General features: G+C 31.5%; 3 protein-coding genes across 3 annotated transcripts; 1 reads left to right on the top strand and 2 right to left on the bottom strand.

The window, feature by feature from the left end:
• The first annotated feature begins 7923 nt into the window (after positions 1-7923).
• Positions 7924-13245, top strand: LOC107907485 (NADPH--cytochrome P450 reductase 2). The gene is made up of 17 exons (XM_016834882.2): positions 7924-8540; positions 8878-8937; positions 9024-9100; positions 9230-9287; positions 9387-9507; positions 9942-10011; positions 10092-10283; positions 10381-10473; positions 10565-10790; positions 10882-10965; positions 11054-11205; positions 11533-11629; positions 11774-11923; positions 12012-12089; positions 12199-12321; positions 12446-12559; positions 12805-13245. The coding sequence occupies exons 1-17, from the start codon at positions 8184-8186 to the stop codon at positions 12883-12885; spliced, it is 2133 nt and encodes a 710-aa protein (XP_016690371.1). The 5' UTR covers positions 7924-8183; the 3' UTR covers positions 12886-13245.
• A 3274-nt stretch (positions 13246-16519) lies between these two features.
• Positions 16520-18563, bottom strand: LOC107907486 (probable small nuclear ribonucleoprotein F). The gene is made up of 5 exons (XM_016834883.2): positions 18268-18563; positions 17702-17789; positions 17573-17610; positions 17270-17334; positions 16520-16797 (listed from the first exon to the last, which is right to left on the bottom strand). Exons 1-5 carry the CDS (start codon positions 18271-18273, stop codon positions 16728-16730), a joined length of 267 nt encoding a protein of 88 aa, XP_016690372.1. The 5' UTR covers positions 18274-18563; the 3' UTR covers positions 16520-16727.
• A 724-nt stretch (positions 18564-19287) lies between these two features.
• On the bottom strand, positions 19288-23162 carry LOC107907487 ((DL)-glycerol-3-phosphatase 2). Its single transcript, XM_016834884.2, has 6 exons — positions 22945-23162; positions 21316-21540; positions 20849-20909; positions 20535-20682; positions 19799-19878; positions 19288-19700 (listed from the first exon to the last, which is right to left on the bottom strand). The coding sequence occupies exons 1-6, from the start codon at positions 23012-23014 to the stop codon at positions 19574-19576; spliced, it is 711 nt and encodes a 236-aa protein (XP_016690373.1). The 5' UTR covers positions 23015-23162; the 3' UTR covers positions 19288-19573.
• Positions 23163-25006: the final 1844 nt, after the last annotated feature.

The following is a 25006-nucleotide window of genomic DNA, read 5'->3' as shown; positions in this document are numbered from 1 at the left end:
GTCTAACTGATGTCAAGTCAATAAATGTGTCTATTGTTTATGAAAAAATAAATTAAAATCAAATCTTCAAATGTATATAATTGAAGTCAGTCAAAATTTATGTATTATATCGCATTTAAAGATTAAATGTAATAATAAAGGTGCAGTCACTTTAAGCAGAAATCATATGATTGGTTAATATTTTATGGGTGGCTTACATTGCAAGGCGTTTCCTTGAATTGATATTTTCATGCGTGTTTTTTCCTTACAAAATCAGTCAAAACTTTAGTCAAAGTCATGACATATTAAAATATTTTTTTATTTGAGAAGGCAATTATTTTACCAAAAAATCCGTCGAGTTAGTCGTAAATTATTGGTATTATACTCCACGTGTACGCACATCCCATTCTTGGTTTAATTTGTTAAACTCAACTATACCCATAGTATAAAACTCTATATATAACATGAAAAGTAATTTGCCTTTCTAATTACTACAAATATTGTTTTCTTGTACTGCCAGTATACGCTCTTTTTTTTTTGTAAACAAAAATAACAAATAGAAGGATAATTTTGAAATTATTTGATTCAACTTTTTGGCGCTATTCTTATTTGAAATTATACGAAAACAAAATCATGCATTTGTCTTTTAGTTTTTAATTCTAAAATAATATAATACTAAAATTTATAAAGTCTTTTTTGCTCACTGCAGAAAAACATAAACAAAGAACTTTGGTTATGGGTGACGTTTGGTCAAGTTGTAGAATTTGACTTTGTTAGTGGAAAAAAACTTGGCCTTCTTCGCTCTTCAAACCACATGCATAGTTTTGATATTTTTATATATATATATATATATATATATAACTCATGCGTAATTTATGCATTATGTTTTTAAAAAATTAAGCTTGAAAAATTTTGCAACGTAAGGATGGAAAATAATTGCATCCCATAGATTTCAAATTCAAATTTATTATATTTTATTTCTTAAAATTATCTAATAAATTTTTTATATAAAGTTTACTCTTCTTTTTTTTTGTATTTTGCATGTTCTGGTTTATGATTGTACTTTCCAATAATATCATCTTCAATGTTTGAATCTGCGTTCTTTTCTTAAATTAGAGAAAAAGACATATTTAAACGTGTTTGAACGCATATCTTCCTAATTATTTCAATAAAAATAATATTAACTAAATTAAGACTCGTTCTATACAAAAATGTAGAAAAATTTACTCTAAATCTTCATCACTGATAGGATAAATAGTTGGAAGTTTTCAAAGTTTTTAAAACCATTAAAAATTTTTCAATGGTTTTGCTTCTTTATATATTAATATGTGGATTATAAAAAAATATTGAAAATAATATCATTTTTTTTTCAATTTACTAAGTCAAGGGAATTTCATTTTAACAAATATATTTAATTAAACTCATCTTATATTATTTTCTTTTAATTATTTATTTTTTAAATTAAACTTTTATGAATTTTTAAAAAAAAATTGTAACCCTTTGTTATCCCTCTCTTTCAATATTGTTTAATGATAAAAAAATAGTAACATAGCTTTATATTATAAGTCCAATGCTTTATATTGTAACATTATGTTATAATAGCTAAAAATCTAATTTGATTTTTTTAATATTATTTAATGATAAAAAATAGTAACATAACTTTATATTATAAGTTTAGTAGTTTATGTTGTAACATTAAATTATAGTTACTAAAAATCTCATCTTCCGTGACAAAATATTTTTTTTGAAGTATTTATATCTATGTTATTATTTAAGTAATTTACTAAATTGGTATCACCCTCATTTGTATCATCAATTTAGTTATGAAATTACTAAAAAGTGTATTTTAAATTATAATTAATATTATTATGATGAAATTTTTATTTTTTCATACTTTTGTACCACATTTAAATAAAATAATTACAAATAGAAGGATCGAACTCATGTTCAGTAGTACTAAAACATAAGTTTGTTACAATCTATATTCATTATTAAATAAATTTTAAAAGAATTTTTTTTAATATAAAATACTTGTTTTTTCCAATTGTCATGGATGTAACAAAATCTAGTTATTCCTAAGTTTTTTGTTTGATGTCATTTAACTTAACAACACCAACTTAATAGTGAATGTACATAAATATCAATCTTCAAAATAAACTTAGTTTGATGACACTAATAAGTGGCGTACCTAGGGAGCCGGTAGGGGCTCCGGCTCTCTTTAAAATAGAAAAATTTTCATTTAGGTCTTTTAAAAATTTTAAAAATTTTAAATCAATAAAGATAAAATTACACTTTAACTCCCTTAAACACAATAAAAATTTGATTTAATCTTTTAAAAATTATAATTTAATTTCATGCCCTAAAAATTTTTTTAGGATCACCCTGACACTAACTCAATAATAAATAAATGTAAATAAATATATATGAAGCTTCAAAATAAATAAATAAATCAGGGGAAGTATTCAAACCCCAATGATTTGATTAAAAATTCACTTAGTCCTCTAATAGTTTAAAAATTACCTACTTATGAAAAATATACTAACCCAATTTTTTTTAATTAAATAAAATTTAAATATAAAGATAACTTTATCTTATATTAATTATTATTCAATTTATTTTTTATTTTCTTCAATTTTCATATCCAATAATTTTATAATAAAATACTATAAGTTATAAAATATTTTAATTATTATCAAACTAAATTGTAAGTAGCACTATATTATAAAATAATCATTAATTATATTGTATCTAATGTTTTATGTCTGCTTTTGGTGGTATTGTGATGATTAATTAGCGTAAAGCATTTATACAGGGGAAGCGTGAGAAATATTTAGCCAGATTTTCTGAATAGATTAATAGTCGAACCAGTCAAGCCATTAAATCGATTAAATAAATCGTTAAAATAAAAAATATAAATATTTAGCCAGATTTTCTGAATAGATTAATAGTCGAACCAGTCAAGCCATTAAATCGATTAAATAAATCGTTAAAATAAAAAATATATTAAAAATTTAGTTCAACCGCATAGTTCAACCATTTAGTTCTGATTCCCGAATTAATCGATTCAATACCCTTCTTTGGACCGACACTTCGATTGATTCTCGATCCAATCCGTCAGCCCGATTCAATTCAAATAACCTTAATGTTATTTAGACATAGGAATATAATATATATTTATTTCAACAGTGAGCAAAATTTAATTCAATTAAAAAAATGATTTTTTTTAATTTCTAGTTAAAATTGGATTGAGTCATTCAATTTTTTCAATTCAATTCAAATAAGTAATTCGATTTTTCGAGTTGGAGTATAGTTAAATTTTACAATTCAAATAATTTGAATAAGAAATTAATGTAAATACCTTTTGAATATCAGAGAGTTTTGATCCATTAATATGAAGATTTTTTGGCGATGAGATGTACTGATTGGATACTTGGAAACATTCAAAATAGCCTTAATATTGTGGTGACTGATTTAGAATGGGGATTGTTATTTGGCAAGCTGGTTTGGCTTCAATGGTATACCCGGAATAAATTGGGTTTTACTGATGAGCATGTGTCGCTGGCTGCAGTAGTAGCTCACTGTCGTGCATGGTCCATGCATTGCTAATGCTGGTCGACATTCCAATGCTTGCTGTTAATGGCTTGGAACCGATTTCTAGATGGGGGTAATCCTTCGTTTAGGTGGGTTAAATTAAATTGTGACGAAATGGTACTTTTGAGTTGGAATGAAGTGGTGAATGGGGAGCTGATTAGGGATCATCAAGGGAATTGGCTCGCGGGGTTTAGTGGATATTTGAGTTTGTGTGGTGTTACAAGCGAAGCTTTAGACTATTTGTGAAGAGATGCCGACAGGTCATTGTTGAATGTGATTGTGCTGAAGGTGTAGCGCCACTCACTGAACCAGTTGAGAGTCAAAGCGATTTGGTTTAATTTACTGTTGAAGTTAGTTGACTCAAGTTATGAGGGATGACATATCCTTCTCATAAATTTGGTTTCTGTTTCCTTGCTGTTTAGGCCTTAGGGTGTAGCCCTCTCTTTTTCTTATAAAAAATAATATTGGTAAAATTTTTTAGCTTAATTAAAGGCTGTTCTTTTGTTACAATTATGTTAATTTTCTGTCCATATATGTAATTGACATTTAAATTTTATTCGAAACATGTCAGAATATTAGTGGTAACACTTTCCAATCATACAACTTATCAAGAACTAGTACTTTCCAAAATGACTCATGTACTTTATTGTAAGAAATAAATTTTTTTAGATATATCTCGTGTTATATTTTTGTTTTGTTTTGTTTAGTCCAATTTTATATTGTAAATAAATATATTCTTTTATCAAAGCCAATAGAGACACTTTTAAAAAGTATTTTAAAATTTGAGATAGTATTTTTATTTTGCTTGTGAAATTAGAAACCTCTATTTTTATTTTATAATTTTTTTAAAGTAATAGAAAATGAAATCTTTTATAACAGTCTTACTAATTTGTTGATTTACTTTTATAGTTATGTTAGATAAAACTCATAAAAGTTAAAAATAAGAAGGCAGATTATTTAATACATGTTTTCTTGCTCATTTAATATATTTTTGGTACAAATTTGTAGCATATGGTACCTACCAGAATGTAGAGAATTGAACATAGATTGGTAATAATTAAATTAACACTCTTCATCCTTTTTATTTTCCACTTCAATATAAAAGAATCAAGAAGATTAGAGATATTTTAGATCTAAAGACTTTGGACAACATATAATTATACAACACAAATGCTACATGAGGAAATAAAATAAAGATATACTAAATTGGAGAAATATTTTTTAAAATTTTATTTAATAATAGATATAGGTGAAGTGATAATAAATTTATCTTTTAATTTTGTGGAATACATGTTCAATATTTGGATTTTTAATTTTAATTCTTCAAGATGATATAAAAATTTGAAAAAATAAAAATATCAAAATAATATTAATTATAATAAAAAAGTGTTTATATAATTTTTTATTTAACGGAGAATACCAATTCAATAAAATATATAAATAATAATATAAATAAATAGGTATAACGTATAAAAATATAGAAACACGTTACCATATATAGTCCGCAGAATACATGGGGCACTCTAGGCTGAGAGACGGTCCACCTATATGCATAAAGAAAAATAAAATCATATCTAGTGAAGCACTGCACACCCAATCAATAATTAATTAAAATCCAGGCAGCCGATTGTAGCCGGTGTTCACACAGTCCACGAACTTTATTTATTATTATCTTGTTTTATTGGTTGGCGTTAAAATATGGTATAAGTTTTTTTACTTTTTATAAAATTGAAATTTAATTTTATATTTTTATTTTTAAAATTTTTATTTTTTTATTTTTTAAATTTTAAAATTAAATTTAATTGTTAATACTGTTATTTTTTATTAAATTTATTAGTATAACTATTTAAAATTAAAAAAAGACCCATTTAGTAGCAATGTAACTAAAAAATAATATTATAATAAACTTAAATTTAATAAAATAATATTAATAATATTAATAGTTAGATTTGAATTTTAAAATTTTAAAAATAAAACAATTTTAATCATCGATTATTTGACTATCGAAGGAGATGGATTCCATTTTTATGTCTTTTTTCATTAAGGATTCATGTCCGCAAATTTTATCGTGAGCTTGGAAAAAGATGCGCATGTAAAAAATTTTAACCTTCAGCGTTAATGTTCACATTCATTTTTTTTCCCAAGCGTACAGCAGAAGTCCTCAAGTCCGAATGATACTAACAACCTTTTGTAAGTGTTTTCCCTGACATGAGGAAAACAAACTATCCACCCTTCAACTCTACTTTCTGGTGCACAACCAGCCATTTTATAAGTGTTTTTAATTAAAACAAATTACAGTTATGATGAACATAATTTAAATTAATTAATTAATTAATCCATTGCAATGAATTTCTCGCTCATTCGTATCATTAAATCAATGCTTTTATCAGTTGAAAAAAATATTATTTTCATTATTTAATTTTATTAACATAACAATTTAAAATAATAATGATTTGAAAATTAAAAATGTAATATCAGATAGTTAGTCTTTTCTAACTAAAGACCGTAATTTATTATAAATTTACATATAAAAAATAAACGATGAATAGTTTCTTTTCTTTTTCTTTGCGAAGAGATAAAAAACTGAAAATATTACAATAAAATAGAACTAGATTTCTAACGGGAAACTTCAAATACTTGAAAACATTTTCTCATCTCTTGCGATCCCATCGGTTTCTCCATTATCCTCTTTACGAATATGTTGAATGCCCAAATGTTTTATTCTAGATAAATTTTGGTGAATTCTCCTAAACAGAGTTTTGTCTAAATCATTACGAGCCTGGTTTTGAATTGTTAGGACTATCTCCGTGCTATTAGTTTGAATCATCACGCTATCGTATTTTCGCTCCAAAAGAAGCGCTAATCCATCCAAAATGCCCCACAATTCATCTTCCATAACAGAGTAAAAGCCCAAATACCTGTTATAGCCTAGAATCCATCTTTCATTCTGGTTCCGCAAAACACCCCTGGTTGCATCAAAATCGGGTTCCCTTTTTAACGACACCATTAGATCTTAAGCGAACTCAATTATTGTTCAATGTCGAAAGTGATGCTGGGATTTGCAAAGCCTCCTTAGTTACCTTATTATTAGAGAATCCATAGTGTTTAGCCCAACTATAGAATACTTTGATAATTTCATTTACACTCCACAGAATACCCTGAAATAAAAGCAAATTACGATTTTTCCATATACGTCACATAGTAAGACCAAAGAAATATTGCCAATCAACATCCCCCAAATGTATCTGATGATGATTTTGTAGATTCGACGCTAGCCACTCTATAAGGTCTCCTGAGAAGAAGAGAGACATATTATCCGCAGGAAAAATAAACTCCCAGATATATCTAGTCGCAGGACAATCTCTTAATGTGTGCACCACATCTTCCAACTTGTAATTAGAAAACCCACAAGAAATATCCATACTAATACGCCTCCTCATTTTTTTCACATTAGTTGACGGAATACATTAATTACCCTATATTTATCCAATGTCATTCCATGTTTAACGATAAAAAAGTAATTGATACCATGTCCTTTTTTATTTTTGAAATGATATCATGTCATTTTAATTTAAATCTTTTATTTAAATTTATTTTTCTATATATGGAATTCATAATAATTAATGTTTATTATAATTATTTAAATATATTATTTAAAATTAAAATAATAATTATTTATATTGTTATTTAATTTAATCGAATTGACGTGACTCATCAATTTAATCTGAACTTAATTATGAAATAATTAAAAAATTATATTTTTTATAAAATAAATTATTTTATTATGCTTATATATTGCTATCTTTCTACGTTTTTGTATTAAATTAACAAAAATCCCAGGAAATAAATGGCTATTATGTATAAATTTTCAATTTTATTACTCAAACCAATTCATGTTTTTATAAATTTTTATGCCATTTTTTATTACTAGTGTAATAAATGAAGATTGTTAAAATGATTAGACAGAAAATAAAAAAAAAGTAATATAAACTTAAAATTAAAAGGATGAGTAACTTAAGTAAAAATATGAATAAAAATTCTTGCAGAAAAAATAACTTTTTTTAAATAAATTGAATGACTAAAAATTTTTAACTCTAATTTGTTTATAGTCAACTTATGATTAAAACACGAGAAAAATAATAATAATATTCCTACGTATTAATAGATGTATTTTATACTAAATTTTTAATCACATCATAATCATAAGTGTGCAATGATCAAATATTTACAATTTAAAAAATTATTGTTAGAAAAAATAGGAGGGTGGTGGTAAATTTAAGAAAATGAATGGTGTAGAAAAGTTGAATGTAAAGTTAACCATGGTTAAGAAAGGTGTTAGGTGGGTTTGACTGGTCTGGTTTGGTAGGCGTTGTTGTTGTAGTTGCAGTGGCGGTAGCTTCCTTCAAAGATATATTCTTTTTTTTCTCATTTTCCTCTGCCTTGCCACCCTTTTTAACCCCTCAACACAATTGCCCTCTCCCATTCGCAGCTCTCTCAAGTCTCAACCACCACCGAATTCCCATACTTCATTTTAAACAAACAAAACTGAGAGAGCTTCTCCCCTGCCAATTCTTCATTTCTTCATTTATACACTTGCTCTAATCTCTCAAACAATGGATTCTTCATCATCATCATCATCTTCAGGTCCCTCACCTCTCGATCTCATGTCGGCTTTAATCAAGGCCAAAATGGACCCTTCCAACGCTTCCTCCGATTCTGCTGCTCAAGTAACCACCGTCCTTTTCGGGAACAGAGAGTTCATTATGGTTTTAACTACCTCCATCGCTGTGCTCATCGGCTGCGTCGTCATTTTGATCTGGCGTAGATCATCTTCTCAAAAGCCTAAAGAAATCCAGCTTCCTCTTAAGCCTTCGATCATTAAAGAACCAGAACTTGAAGTCGATGATGGCAAGAAAAAAGTCACCATCCTCTTCGGTACTCAAACCGGCACCTCCGAAGGCTTCGCTAAGGTGCCATTTCTTATATATATATATATTCTATATATTAGCTCCTTTTACGAATTATCCAGCCTTTGAATGAACTGTCCAAAAGGTTCTGCAGAAACTTGGTTCCAGTAGTAGAAATAAAATCCTATGTTCAACCATATAATGTAAAGTAGACATGATCATATGAAGGATGATAGGAAGGTCATCATGCCAAGAATATGAGGATGAAGAATCCTCAATTTCTCAATAATGATTACCTTTTTGTTAGAAATCTAAAGCTGTATACTGCAACTATTATCTTATTTATTTTTCTTCATCATTATTTTCTTAATAATCATTTTAAATTTTTAATGCGACTCAGGCTCTAGTCGAGGAGGCAAAAGCACGCTATGAAAAGGCGACTTTTAATATTGTAGATTTGGTAAGTTTAAGTTTGACTTTTCTGTTTACGTTTTGGAAATTGAATTGGTGATTTTAACGCTTGAATTTTTTTGTTACCACAAATAGGATGATTATGCGGCAGATGATGAAGAATACGAGGAGAAGATGAAGAAAGAGAGTTTGGCTTTCTTCTTCTTGGCCACGTTAGTTATTTTGAATCATTTTCTATTTTTCGATAATTTTATGAATATCTTTTGTATTTGTGTGCACGTGTCTATAAATATATATTCGGATTTTTTTTTCCTGATATGGTTAATTTGTTGATCTGGCAGTTATGGAGACGGTGAGCCAACAGATAATGCAGCCAGGTTCTATAAATGGTTCACTGAGGTATTTTAATTGTAATTAATCAGGCATCATAATGAGTTCGTTTGATTTTAGCAAATTATGAGAATTAGTTGAGATTGAAATGTATGGTTGGATACTTAGGGAAAAGAGAGGGGAGAATGGCTTCAGAACATGAAGTATGGGATTTTCGGCCTTGGTAACAAACAGTATGAACATTTTAACAAGGTTGCAAAGGTGGTTGATGAACTCCTTACCGAGCAGGGTATGCTTCTTATTTTCCTTTTTATCTTCCCCTGCTTATAAACAGATGCCGTGGTTTGTCTATTTTTAATTGTATTACCTTTTGTTCTAATGGCATCTTATTGCATTGCCTTTTGTTCTAATGCCATAAATAACTAAAACATATCATGCAGTGCAGGACCATAGCCTGCATCTTTTGATTATAAAAAAAAAACATCGTCTTCTTTTGTTTCTGATTTATAAAAATTTTGAATAGCCATGGCATTGTGATTTCCTTGCTGTAGAGTGAGTCTTGACATTTAACCAACTGTTATATTTATATTATTGAAATCTGCTGATGGAGTGAATGCTTGGATCCTAGTAAAAGATTGTTCTCTGATGCTTCATATACAATGTCATCTTATTATCACCTAATTGTGACCCTATTTGCTAATATTCCTCTTATTATATTTGCAGGAGCAAAGCGCATAGTTCCTTTGGGTCTTGGAGATGATGACCAATGCATAGAAGATGACTTCACTGCATGGTATTAAGGACTTGAACACTGTTTTGAATCAGAAGTTTATTTTCCCCTTTATCATTTATTGAACCATCTTGCTTTTCTAGGCGTGAATTAGTGTGGCCCGAGTTAGATCAGCTTCTGCGTGATGAAGATGATGCAACTGTTTCTACCCCGTACACTGCTGCTGTTTTGGAATACCGTGTTGTATTTTATGATCCTGCAGATGCACCCCTTGAGGATAAGAACTGGAGTAATGCAAATGGTCATGCTACTTATGATGCTCAACATCCTTGCAGGTATGCTAGAGTTGTTTTTTCGAGTGTCCAGATGGTCATTTTTTTTTAATGTGATTCTTTTCTTTGGTAATTCTAACCTTTTCCCCCTAACTTGAAGGTCTAATGTGGCTGTGAGGAAGGAGCTTCATGCTCCTGAATCTGATCGGTCTTGCACCCACCTTGAATTTGACATTGCTGGAACTGGACTTTCGTAAGTTGCTTGCCTGAGTCTTTGACTACTAGATTGGAAATTTTAACATACTAGATGCTAATTTCAAGCCATAATTGTCTTCCTTTTGCAGATACGAGACAGGCGATCATGTCGGTGTTTACTGTGAGAACCTGGATGAAGTTGTAGATGAAGCATTGAGTTTACTGGGCTTATCACCCGACACTTATTTCTCTGTTCACACTGATAAAGAGGATGGTACACCACTTGGTGGAAGTTCTTTACCTTCTTCTTTCCCCCCTTGTACTCTGAGAACAGCACTGGCACGATATGCTGATCTTTTGAGCTCGCCAAAAAAGGTTAGAATATTTTATTGATTGACATATAATGCAGTCTTTTCTCTTTCGCTTTGAATAACCAAGCTAATTCTTTAATGTTTTCCACTTCCAGGCTGCCTTACTTGCTTTGGCTGCTCATGCCTCTGATCCAACTGAAGCCGATCGACTAAGACACCTTGCATCACCTGCTGGAAAGGTTAGAAGAGTGAATTTGTATCAGCTTGGCTGCCCTATGTTGCTGCTTATTTGTATGTTTATGCAACATCTGGCCTCTTATTTTACAGGATGAGTATGCTCAATGGATTGTTGCAAACCAGAGAAGTCTCCTTGAGGTCATGGCGGAATTTCCTTCAGCCAAGCCTCCACTTGGTGTTTTCTTTGCAGCTGTTGCTCCAAGGTTGCAGCCTAGATATTATTCGATATCATCCTCACCAAGGTAATTTTATTTTTCTTATCTTCTCTATCTTTGGGTTTTTTTTTTTTTTTTGCATTACAGAAATCTTTATTGTGATATTTAGCTCCAGTGTGGTTCCATGATAAGATCATGATTAAGGTATCAAATTAGGCATTGTTTTTCATTGCATTTCCTACATTAGCAATGAAACACCTTTATGAAGAGTTAGGAAATGCATGGTATGGGATTTAAGTTGGTAGCAGTATGAATCTCTCATTTAGGAGAGTTCTGTCTCCAATTTTGTCTTATTCTAATTCTAATGTTTTAAAATATAAATGCACATATTTACCATCCGTAATAATGTTTCAGGTTGGCACCATCAAGGATTCATGTAACTTGTGCATTGGTTTATGAGAAAACGCCAACAGGTCGTATTCACAAAGGTGTTTGTTCAACTTGGATGAAGGTACTCAATTCAAAATGTTTTTCCTCATTGCCAACTTATTTGCATCCATTATTTCTTCTCCTCTAATAATGCAACATCTCTTTCCATTAAATACTAGTAATCAATAGTTTTTTTTTAACCCCATTTGCCCTCTTTCATTTCCAGAATGCTGTGTCCTCGGGGAAAAGCGATGACTGCAGCTGGGCACCCATTTTTGTCAGGCAATCAAACTTTAAACTTCCTTCAGATGCTAAAGTGCCCATCATAATGATTGGCCCTGGTACTGGATTGGCTCCTTTCAGGGGATTCCTTCAGGTAGGTTTTGTCACATTTTCGGGGTAACATTATGTTTTGAGAAAATTTTATAAACTAAGTATTTGTTTTCTTTTTTTATCTTTTTCAGGAAAGGCTTGCACTGAAAGAAGCTGGTGCTGAGTTGGGTCCATCTGTATTGTTCTTTGGCTGCAGAAACCGGAAAATGGTAACTCATACACACATTCCAGTCCTATGATTAGTTTTATATCTCTGGTGAGTTTAGGGGTACATTTGTAAATAAAACTAAAACGTTTAATTCAATACTATTTTTTCAGGATTTCATATATGAAGATGAGCTCAACAACTTTGTCAACAGTGGTGCACTATCTGAGCTTGTGGTTGCCTTTTCACGTGAGGGACCTACCAAGGAATATGTGCAACATAAAATGATGGAGAAGGTACTGGAAATATGTTTCACCTACCATGAATTGTAGGATAGAAGCTTCAACGAGTTGTACGTTTCAGTTCACTTACCAGTATTTTAATTTGAGGTTCTAAAATACATTTCTCCCTTCATTCCAGGCCAAGGACATATGGGACATGATTTCTCAGGGAGGTTACCTGTATGTGTGTGGTGATGCCAAGGGCATGGCTAGAGATGTCCATCGAGCTCTTCACACTATTTTGCAAGAGCAGGTGTGTTCGTTATTACATTTGTTTGTGATTATATGTATATACATATATGTCATTGCCATCAACCGTTTTGCAATTCTATACTCCTAAACCAAAAGGTTTACCTTTTTCCTTTAGTTTTCATGTCTTTTCTAAAGTAGAAAAATGTCGCATTCATATGGTGGCTCCCCTCTTTAAAATAATAGCATAAGATTTTTAGTTTCTTGTTTACTTAAGTGGGTGGACCAACTTTGCGGATTTGATTTCAGGGATCACTAGACAGCTCAAAGGCTGAGAGCATGGTGAAAAATCTGCAAATGAGCGGCAGGTACCTACGCGATGTATGGTGATGATTACTATGAAAGAAACTTTCTAAAAATATACGGTGGTCAAAAGGAAACTTGCGAGAAGGGTTAAATGGGTGGAATTGAATTTATTTTGTATCAAAGTTAAGAAGTGTTGTGATTCTTTTTTTATATATATATATTTTAGTGTCGGGATAATTTTGGATGATATGATGTAATATTTTAATGTAGAAGACAATGTAATATAATAGGGAAGGTAGAGTAATGGTATTGGAGTTTGTCTTTTATAAGAAAGAACCGGCAACTCGGTTCAAATGACAAGCAGCTAGTGTTGCTTGCCACTCCGAAATGTTACTCGAACTCTTCCTATATACTGGTAATATATGTTTTAAGTTTGGAATCTCAGCTGATTGTTTCTTCCCCGTATTAATAGGCTTACGGTAAGGTCTGTGGCTGGCTTTAATTTATTGTAATTGCAATATTAGTGCAAAACAGGTAAATAAAAAAAAAAGGAAGGTTTTAGTAATACTAAACATCATTTTTGAAATTTTATTAAAAAATTTACTCGAATTTTTAGATTTTACATTCTTTAATTCTAATAATCACATTAAACTTCGATTAAATTTAAAATTAAATTAAATTCAACATTCACAACACAAATTATACAAAACTCGTCCATCTTGATATAAATTTATATTGTAATCGGATGATTATAACATTATAATAAAAAAATTTACTGATGAAATACTCGAAAATGACATCCTAATGTAAACAATGGCCGTCAAAAATAATCCAACAAAAAGATCTTTCTTTTTTTATTGATGAAGTCAAGGAGTGTAATCAAAACAAGCACCACCGAAAATAAAATAATGGCATAAAATAAAAAGTTTATATAAATTGATATAAAGGGAGAGAATAGACAACAAATAAAAAAAATCCTATTAATATTTATTACTATCAGAATGATATTCGTATAGAAAGCAAATATTATTATTTTTGAAGTTAATAAAAACAATTTATTAAATACGATTTTTTAGAAAAAAAAATAATTAAATAATTATTACTGATATTTAAGATGTTTTGACTTGAATAGTAGTTACAGCTCTTGTCAAACACCTGTTTCGTACAGGTTTGAATCGTGCTACCCCTATCATTTGCCCTTTATATCTAAAAAAAACCTGATGCTTAAGAGATTAGGGTAAACTACACGTAAAGTCACTAAAGTACCCTTCAATTCAATCTACAAATTTGTTAGGGTAAATTACACCTAAAGTCACTAAACTATTAATAAGTTTATGTTTAGGTCGTTGAACTATTTGAAAATTTTAAGTCACTGGGATGTTAAGTTGCATTTTTAAGTCTGACTAGTGAACTCCAAACGATGATTCGACGATAGGTACAGTAAATCAATATCTATTGATGAGTAGAATAACATACCTTAAACTCAAGTCGATCTAATGGTTAGTATCAAATATCGGAGTAAAAAACTATTTATATTTTGGTTCGTAGATTCGTGACGGTTAAAGTTGTTTCATGAAAACAATTGAACTGTAGAAGAGAAGGGGAATGAGAACTTTCGATTAATGCAGACAGTGTGACTTGAGGAGATCATACAATAGCTATTTTAACAGTCCAACAGTAATTTAAATGAAAACCTTCAAATAATCCAGTGACCATTTTATAACTTTTTAAAGTTGAATAACCAAAATATATGCTTATCAACTTGGATGCAGTTTATCTAAAAGGAAAAAAAAGTAAATAACTCTAAAGTTAGGGGCGAATCTAGAATAATTTTTTAAGGGGCTGAATGAAATTTTAATTTTTTATAGTCTATATCTTTATAATTTTAAAGAATTAAATCAAATTTTTATAATTTTAAAGGAGACTAAAATATAATTTTACCTTTATTAATTTAAAATTTTTTAACATAAATCACAATTTTTCATTTAGGGGGCTGGGGCCATGCCAACGAATCGCCTCTTACCTAAAGTGTAATGGGTTGTTGTGAAGAAAGAGCAGTGAAACACGTGGTGGAAATAAGTAGGTCACACCTCTTCTTTTCTTCACACATTTTTGCCTAACGTTTGCTGCACTGCCATCGCTCATCACTCTTTGGTAGTAGGTAAGATTGTATCTATACTCCTCATTCTTTCTAGTTTCATAATTATTTTACTTACCCATTTTAATTCAATTAATAATATTCTTCACATAATTATTATATTGATCCAAATCCCTTTTAAACCTAGTCAACAACCTTACATGAAAAATTAGATTCAACCCTAACAATCTCATATTTACCTCCAACTATATAAAACAAAAAAACCCTATAACCGACCTTCACATTCTCATTCTTCTTTCTTATCATCCAAATCATGCTTTTAAAATGAGTATTATCTTTTCATTTTCATTATTATGCTTTATTTATAACCAATTAAATTAAAAGGTTAGTAGGTTTATATTTTAAAAATAATATAACAAAAAATAGCATTACACTCTTTCAATTTTTCTTTATACAACTTAATGCTCCTATTTGTTAACTTAGACTACCTTTTTTTGGCCAAATAACTCAGACTAGTTTAATTTTAATATTTTAAAACAGTTCAGACAAACACACACACAAAAACCCTTAGAAACAAGATCTATTTTCAAAATTGTGCAATTGCCATAGGTACATTTGCCGCAGCTTTTTAGCTCCATGAGCCAAGGAAAAAAAATCACCTCTTTAGAGTTGAAGATGGTTGCTAGAATCAGACCAAGCTGATTAGTCAGACTGATTGAATTGAAAATTGGTTAAAATATTAATATGGACAAAAGATTGATTGTTTGAAATTAATTGAATTGAACTAAAAAAGCTATTGAATTGAACCGATTTTCTCTCTTTCTTTAAATATTTATTATAAGTTTTAGTAATGTTTAAATGAAACCGGATAGGTCAATTGAACTAGTCAAATCCAAAACCAATAGTTAGACTAATTCGATCATTACTCTAATTTCAAAAAGCTTATAGTTAATAGTTAAATAAATAAAAACAACAGGAAAAGGTATACTGCTTTAAACTTTTTAGGAAAACTCAAGAAATATTATTTGAAAAAAAAATTCTATAAAATTTTACAAGCATTTAGACACTAATAATGGTTATCTTTTTTTTTTCCCTTGTTACGTGCATGTGACATTTGATAGCATCGAAATGATATGGTAACTTTTTTTGCGACATCTTGAATTTAAGTTGAAGACAAATAGTTGACCTTGAGATTCAATGCCACAAAGCTATGAAGATAATGATTGTGCGGTTAGGCATTTCGAGAAGCAACTTGTTTGGTTCATCTGCTTTGGCTTTTAAGCACCTTTAATATTTGAGGCCATGCTAAAACCACTTCATTTGCGACCCCACTTTTCATGTTGAAAATGATTTGGTAGCCTCTGCTTTGAGTTATGCTATTTTTATTTTGACATTTAACAATGGTAAAGGCCTCCATCCACGTTTTACACAATCATTCTATAATGACATGGTAATTTCAATTTGTCAAGGCAGATAAGGAAAATAACATATGAGAATGTCAGCATCAGCAAAACTTTGTAACGACATCTCCAACCTGAAAGCCATGGCATTTATATCGTACGGCATAGATCTCAAATAAGTTGGCCACACAATTGCGAACAATCTAAAAACCAGTTCGGCTCTCCATAATACATACAGCTTGAATATTAAAAGAAGCAATATTCCAAATAATGTTGGCAATAGCAGTCAAGCAAAAGCACAATTAACGACATCGCGGTTTATCTGTCCGGGCGACTAAATGACATAATGACATTCAACCATGATAAACAAAAGTAACAGCACCCCTAATCAAATATCAAAGGTTCTATTTCAACCACATGCGAACCATCTAGTCCTTGTCTGCATCTTCTATATCTTCATCTTCCGGAACCCCACGAAGATAGAGAACGTTATTGCATCTGTAGAAAGAAGGGCCTATACTATTTTATCAAGAAAAAAGTCGGTGCATTCACCTCTGAACATGCAAAATGTATAATAGAATTTTCTGATCACTGTTTTAGAACTTATATTGTTGACAGATAAAATGCAACTAGAGCACGGTACAATATGCAGTTTTAAGACAAAGCAGCAGTAAATAACCCCAGTATCTAGAGCAAGACCTAAGCGTTGTCCCCCCCCCCACCCTCTTCAAAAAGGACCTTTTATGATATAGATACTTTCACCAAACCTTAAAAGGGACGGCAAATTAGGAATTGAGGTCAACTTTATGGTCTTTAGTACCCGCCGAATAAGAAATACAACCCCAAATGCAATATCTAATTAGTAGTCCAAATATTCAATTATCTCTAAAGATTGACATAACAGCAACAACAATATGCTCCCATAACGCAAAATTCAAGGAAGACCAGCCTAGCATTTAGAATAAATCACCTGATCAAAATCTCCCCTAAATTTCCAGTGAATTGCCCATCAACATACTCTTCAGCATTGCCAAGCTTCCAAAAAAGAAGAAAAGAACGTCAACTCAATGAAAAATGTTAGCAACAGTGCCCATTCAAGACAGAGAAGAAAATAAAATAATAAAGAAGCCCTAAATGTAATTTTCAAGTTCAAACAACAATATTACACAAAATATACTTAAACAACTGACCAAGTCATATGATAAATTTCAATGCAGTTCTAAATTTTAACAAGAAATGTATATTACACTAGTTACAGAAATCAAGGTCACACCTGCAAGTTCATGTATGAATCAACAGATGCAAGAAAACCTGCGAAAAGCACAAAGTTAGAATGGTGACTACCAACAAAAGAAAATTTGAGGTAATTAAACATATAGAGAAACGAAAAACGTTGCTTTACCTTTGTATTCCATCCCCCATTTGAGCTTCACTATAACAGTCTTTCCAGTCAAATTGTTCAAGAAGGGTTTCGGGTTAACTGGTATCGTCTACAATGTTTAAACAGATTTCAAATTTTTGATACCAGATTACAGTAAACAAAGTGCACAAAGGAGGAAAATAAAACTGACAGATAAAATAACACCCCAAAGTGCAGAATAGACCAAACTAGAAATCCCTTGGAAAATCCCCTATTAGTTCCAAATCAAAGAAATTCAATAATGAGGAATTCTATTGGATTTAAACATGATAAAAAATCGTCAGATAATATATTTTCAATGCCATCCAGCTATGGTAAATTTACTAATTTCATAAACTAGTAACAAATTGCATCAAGAATTGCGGGTTGCTGTCTAGAAATCAGGAATCAAATACGAAGAAACCCTAAATGGACCACTTGATGCTTGATTTCCGAAGAAGACAAACACAAAAAAGAAATCCCTAATCGAAAGAGTAATGTGCTGCAATCTTTGAATCATAGAGTAGAAAGTCAAAAATTAATAAACATAAAAAAGAAAAAGAACTCACAGCCATGGAAGATGCGAATAGAGGAGCGGCTGGTGCAGAGAGGTGAGCGGAAAAGTTAGGGTTTCAGCTGCAGCGTTTTGCAGTCGGCTTGTTTCCACAGGGTTTACCGTTGTTTTCTTTCTACTCGGTACGTTCTTTTTAGGGTTTAGTGTGCTTCCCTAAGAAATAAACAAATGAGAAAATGCTTGTCATAATCCAGCCCAATATTTCCTCTTTTTATTGCCCAATTAGGCCCAGTTTTCAAAATCCTTGAAAAAAAGGGTGATTATAATGATGATTGATGCCCACTTCTTGTCATGAGAATCCCAATCAAAAGAAAAATACAATTAAATCATGTTTTTTTTTCATTGTTATAGTAATAATAATATCAATTAAACTAAAGCTCAATTATAGTGTATATTTTTAAACTTCTAAAAATTAGGTTGTACATATCCAAAACTAAGAGGAAGTTGTTATGATACAGTTGAAGCAATTTGTCGCAACTACATCCAACTTACTCCGTCAATTCGTGTATTATTGTGTGGTTTATTTTAGGTAGATTGATAGTAGGATTAAAATTTTACTACAGTGGTTTTTAAAATATATATTTGATAATAAAATTAAAAAACCTCCACCGCATATAATAATCACTTTTATAATATGCACTTCCTACTGCAACTTTTTTTTACAAAAAAAAAAAACATTCATACTGCAACTTTAAATCTGTTCTCACTTGCAATAAAGTGTTTTTCTTTTCAAAGTATTCAATAGATTAGACAGCAGAGGTTTTATAGGTGACTTGCAATCTAAAAATGATAAATTTTAGACCAAGTCCAAAATAGAAATCTGAACCAACAAAAAAGAAAACAGATGCAATTCGAACTAAAATCATTTTTCCCTTTTGCCCAAATAAGTCGGCCCTTATTTTACTATTACTCTTGGCATCACTTCTAAGATAAAAAGAAAAAACCCTATATTTCACAACAAACATAAAAACTTATTTAACTTCTGCGGTTAAAAAGTGACAAACCAAACAAAAACAGTGGAACCCTTTTTAAATATTTATAAGTGGTAAGTTCTTTCACATCTCACCTATAGTAAAACACTTGTTAACCCTTTTCTATCATAAACCAGAAAAGGAGGCAAAGCAACCATAATAGTCTAGAAATTTAACGTGTATAACTTGTAGTAAGCTCCAAAAGTATATCAAGCCACCGAATGATCAAGATGTGTAAATATAATTATTAAGAATCGATTGATGCAGTTGCTCTACCCTCAGTTTGCAACAATGGAAGGTACAATGTTTATAAGGCAGCCAGAGTTTGGTTTATGCATTTTCAAATGCAGGCAAACCCCATTCACTTGGGTTGAAATCCATTAAGGAACTCAAGACTTGATCTGCTATGGCGTGGTGGGAGCTGTCGAGCCTCGGATCTGGAACCATTACCACAGACCTACAGAGGGTCAAATTGAAAATCACAAAAGTAAAACTTAGATCATTAAACATATGATAATCAATTGTACTAATTAATCGTAAAGAAAATTTGCTTACATCCCAGCATTTTTAGCTGCACGAGCTCCCGCAGGTGCATCTTCAAACACAAGAATTTTCTCGGAATCTATTGGCCCACCCTGTAAATACTTACCTATTAGTTATTATATAACATGATCTTGTAGGTTTCAAAGGCAAGATAGAGTGCTAACCACTGAAACAAGACAATTCAGCATGTTTGCATGGAGAAAATGGGTAGAATTTGAATTTCAAAGGAACTGGCTTGCTGAAGAATGAAAACTGCCATTATAGCTTTTTACTAAGGCACTATTTTAGTTTCTTGAAAAATTGACATTCTCGTGAGCAATGACAGATAATTTTTAATCAATTTCTGAAATGAGGTAAGACTAGGACAACGATAAGCTCACTCCATTGCATTTATGTCATAGGATCAACTTAAACAAGCACATATAGTCCCTAGATTCTGCAATTCAAGAGCCCCATGCACTAGGCCATCATTCGTTATTATCTGAATATGGCACTTCTGTTCAAGAACAGTGTATTATATTAAACCCCTCTTGCTTTTAAATTGTCTTTCCCTCTGCGTACTAGTTATATCAAATTAAAAAATGCAAGGGAACAAACTTCACCTAAAATCACTTTTAGGTACTTGTTTCTTACTTTTCTTTACTTCTCGTATAATTAAAACACCACGAAAATAATTTTTATGAATGTACAAACGCACGTTACCATTGTGAAGCAGAATAAGAGAACAATATATAGATTGATATCATACCTCAAACCTTCTAGCTGCAGCTAAGAATACATCTGGTGCTGGCTTCCCTTTTTTAACTTCTGGATCATCACCAAGAACAATATGGTGCATGAGTTTGAAAAGCTCACCATGTCTTTGTGTTTTTAGCTCAAAATGCCGCCTGTGGCTTCTGCAAAATATATCTTGTCAATGATGCTCGCAGAGCACTTCAATAGCTTAAACAATTCCATTAAGGTTAAGGAACCCAAAACTCATTCACACTAGTGTATGCACTCCATGTTTAGTTTTGAGTAAAGCAACTAAAGGGAATAAGAACTGGAAATGACAATGCTTACCCTGTTGCCAAGCAAATCGGTACTCCTTTTGCATGCAAATGTTCAATCAAACGGCTAGCCCCTAGAATAAGATTTTACAACAATTTATCATTTAACTCAGTTGCAAAATATAATAAAAAGAAGATAATAATAACCAAAGTACATCACTACATCTTCCCCTTTTGCCATCCGGGTTCATACAATCTCAATCACAAACATCAAATCTCTTTTCTTTTATAAAACTTGAAATATTCATGTGATTTCGTTGCCAAAAGTAGTAGGTGAAGCAGCTTCAAACATGACCGATTCTCAGATGTAGAATCCTTAAAAGTAAATCCTGTGTTGTATTTGAGCCAGATTAATGGAATTTCCTTCCTCCATTTTGCTCCTTGTACTTCCCACTCAGGACTTCTCACCATATGCTACGATTTATTTTCAAACTATCCATGTGCTACTTGCTATAAATTAAATGTTCGAAGAAATAATACCTGGCATGAGCTCACTAGTTGGAAACAAACTCTGCAGCATCGACTCCCTTTCTACAAGGAAATCCTCAGCTGAAAGAGAATCACTGATCCCAGTCTCCTCAACAAAGACTCGAGCTGCTTCTATTGCTTTCATTCCCATCATTTTTGCCTTAAGAGACCAATCAAAAGTTTTATTGAATCTAGCAAGAATGGTTTCCTGGACTTCAGTGTAGAACTTCTCTGTGTCTGCAGAATACAGTAGACACTTGATCAGATACTACATTTGTTCCCCAGAGTAGTTTATTATATACCTCACCATTTAAATGTACAATGGGTAGATGTGACTCCCAAATGCAACAAGAAATTAGAATGAATTTTTTTGCTATCTATCACCAAAGCAAATCAAAATATCAGAGAGTGCTTAGCTGGAAACTTCCAACAAAGTAAAATCTGCATTTCGGTAATATTCCAAGTGAAGAGAACTAACTATGTTCTGGGTTCTTTTACCAATTGTATGGCAATAACACACAACTAAGCTCTTACGAGGTGATACATTATAGTATTTAAACATAATATTAATTTAACATGCTATATTATTTTCAAGCTGAAAGAAATACCACAACTTCTGAAATTTTATTATGTGAAAATTATATGTCAAAAAAAAAATGTATCTACTATTTATCTTTCTCGTTATATGCTGAACTATCAAGGTTGATTTGGTGCCAAGGAAGAAATTTCCATGACTGCATTCAGATATAAATCTGATATTAATCATACAAAAAGAAAATCTGTAGCTAAGAAATTAAAGGGGGGTCTCTTCAGGCAACCCCAGGGATACATGTTACACGAGATCATTCAAAATACACTGGTATCTCAAACACATCAGGTGATACCAAAAACATCAATAGGCAAAGCAAAAAAACATAATGAAAGAGGAAAACTTTGAGGCCACTAGACCCTCTCTAAAAGATTCAGCAAAAACCGACAATCACTGCAAACAAAAGAAATACAAAGAAATGCACAGGTATCTTTTCCATAACTGTGACCAATTTCACCAATTTCTTTGGGATAAAATATCATCAATTAGACTACCAGAATTAACGAAGATAATTACGAATGTACACATTCAAACCAAGAGGAATTCTGAAAGTGACTAACAAAAATGATTTCAGAGCACAAGGTTCAGCCTCCAACGACTAAAATAAATCAGCAACAGGATTCCAAGAAATCAAGCAACACACAAAAAAAAAAAAACCACAGAACTGGTCTAGCATCTGATGCATTGGACTAAATTAGCAGTTTTTGTGCCTTGCTTGGGGAAAAAAATTACATTGATAAATCACAGTACATGGGAGAATAAAGATCAAAACGTTTTGGAATCAGTAACCAAGTATTGGGCCTAAATAGCCACTACAGAGTAGGAGCAAAAATCCAAACTTAGCTAAGTTCATGTAATTACTTTAAACCCAGAGCCTAGCTCAGTTCACTCATGTAATCATCCTTGAGAATTCACATCCAACAAATCTGAGATTCGAATCTCAATATCTGCAAGTAATCCTTACAGCAGACTGCGATCTTTTCGTAAGAAGAAAAAAAAACAACTAATAATTATGGGGAAATAAAGGGAGCAAATGCAGGGACGGGAATTACCGAGTAAGAGACCATCCATGTCGAAGATGACGTGAGTAATGGTGGGTCTTTTGCCTGAAACATCTCCCATTGCAAATCAGTTGTAGCTTTGGCAGGATTCCTCTTTTCAGAATGCTTGCTTTACGATTTGCTTTAGCTACGCGAAGCTAGAGAGGCATATAACAATGGAAAAGTCATATTGGGCTTTGGATCTTCATGATAATATGAACAATGGAGCTCAAACAATTTCCATCTCCAACTGGGCCTTCATTTATAAACAAAAGAAACGGGCCTCTTGTTTCGGATGTTTTATATCCCATTGCTGCACTCTTGATTTTATTTTATTTTATTGCTGCACCATTTTTGAATTACTTTATTTATTTCATGTACTGTTTCCACTTTGAAACATACAAAATTTACTAGATTTTGATAAAATTATTTTTTAACGAAATAATAGACTAAAAATATTAGTAGTTTCTGTTGTAAAAAAAAAAACAAAAAGTGACCCGTTATTTTAAAATGTACTTGTTTCGATTGTCCGTAGGTTAAGTAAGCAAGGTTGTAAGGAATTGCAACATTGTTTACATCCATCATGAACCACCAATGGTTGAGGCACTAAAAGATCAATTAAGTAGATATTTTTCTACAAATCATAAGCAATATGATTGGCTTGCATCCAAAGATTATAGATTGATTCAATGATAAGCAACACTGGCAACAACCATCATAATGTTTGGCACTGGGCTTACAATGACTGTTTTTACAAAAGTATACTCTGCTTATTGATGTCTACTTTCAGGTGCATTGGTACAATCAACAACATCAAATTGCAGATTATTCTAAACAAGCAACTAACAAAATGCACATAGCTCCCTTCCGTATTGCAAAAGAATCATTTTGTGTTCCACCATTTTATGATTACTCCTTATTCTTACCACCTAAATACAATTCCTCCTGTGCCAATGCTATTATTAAAAAGGATTAAGCTTTTATACAAGAACTAACAAATTCATTACATGCTATTCATCGAAACAGCTCAAAACGTTTTAGGAAATAACAAAAATGCTCCTTGGATTAATGAGTTGACATTGTTACCACATTCAACACAAAAATTGTCGAGCCGGAATAGTATCAATCTAATAACAGGATTAGAGATATCAACTGATCAATATAAAGACTAGCAAACATTTCATTGAGTTAACCAACTGCAACATACAGAGCAGAACTAATAAACCATTCAGATAATATATATATGTATGTAAAGAAGCTTACCTTAGAGAGTTTAGTTCTGATTGATGGACATTAATAGAGATAGATGCACTTTTTGGCATGCTGATCAAAAATGAAAATGAGAAGGAACATCTCATATAAACACCAGCAATAGCTTGAGTATTGGAACATAAAAGAATCATAGACATGATGAAACCTTATATGAAATGTTGCGGAAAGGATCGATTCGAGAACTCCGATATGACTACAAGTAAATTGACCGGAACGAAAAATAAAGTGAACACAAGGATTTACGTGGTTCGGCTTTAATGCCTACGTCCACGGGCAGAGGCGAAAAGAAATTTCACTATAACAAGATGAAGATTACAAGTGTTTTACACTCAAGACACAACCCGAGAACCTCACAACTCTCAACCCCTATAGAAAACCCGAAAGCTAAAATCCTAGCTTTCAAAGAACAAGCTTTGCTCTCTCTTGGTTTGGGATGATTAATATGGCTAATGAACCTCTCTATTTATAAGAGAGTTCAAGGACATAATTGTCCAAAACTTTGGCAAAGATTTGTGGTTGAAAATGGACACCAACAACCATCCACTAATCCACTACCACCAACAACCCACTACCAACAACAACAATCCACTACCAATTTTAAGCCATTTCTTAACAAATCTCCACCTTGGCTTGAAATTTACCAAGCTGAACATCATAGTGAATTCCTCGAACTGGATCACCTCTTCCAAACGCCTCTCTGGCGCTAATCAATCCCGAATACCTATCAAGTCCAAGCAATGCTTGAACTTATATGCAGGGATCACCTTAGTTAACATATCTGCAGGATTCTTCTCGGTAGCAA

The sequence above is a fragment of the Gossypium hirsutum genome, chromosome D05 (assembly GCF_007990345.1).
Source record: "Gossypium hirsutum isolate 1008001.06 chromosome D05, Gossypium_hirsutum_v2.1, whole genome shotgun sequence".
NCBI lineage: Eukaryota > Viridiplantae > Streptophyta > Magnoliopsida > Malvales > Malvaceae > Gossypium > Gossypium hirsutum.
The sequence above is the reverse complement of the archived record's forward strand: the minus strand, read 5'-3'. Positions and strand labels throughout refer to the sequence as shown.

Bases quoted from the DNA above. Each gene is read 5' to 3' on its own strand.
- LOC107907485 (XM_016834882.2), top strand. From the start codon at position 8,184: ATGGATTCTTCATCATCATCATCATCTTCAGGTCCCTCACCTCTCGAT. The intron at 9,101-9,229 runs GTTAGTTATTTT...TTGATCTGGCAG, and splicing joins GCTTTCTTCTTCTTGGCCAC to TTATGGAGACGGTGAGCCAA. The intron at 11,924-12,011 runs GTAGGTTTTGTC...TATCTTTTTCAG, and splicing joins CTTTCAGGGGATTCCTTCAG to GAAAGGCTTGCACTGAAAGA.
- LOC107907486 (XM_016834883.2), bottom strand. The intron at 17,611-17,701 runs GTAAAGCAACGT...TGCTTTTCGCAG, and splicing joins ATGGGGGATGGAATACAAAG to GTTTTCTTGCATCTGTTGAT. The intron at 16,798-17,269 runs GTGATTTATTCT...TTCTTTCTACAG, and splicing joins TTAGGGGAGATTTTGATCAG to ATGCAATAACGTTCTCTATC.
- LOC107907487 (XM_016834884.2), bottom strand. From the start codon at position 23,014: ATGGGAGATGTTTCAGGCAAAAGACCCACCATTACTCACGTCATCTTC. The intron at 21,541-22,944 runs GTAATTCCCGTC...TGTATTCTGCAG, and splicing joins CATGGATGGTCTCTTACTCG to ACACAGAGAAGTTCTACACT. The intron at 19,879-20,534 runs GTATGATATCAA...AAGTATTTACAG, and splicing joins CTGCAGCTAGAAGGTTTGAG to GGTGGGCCAATAGATTCCGA.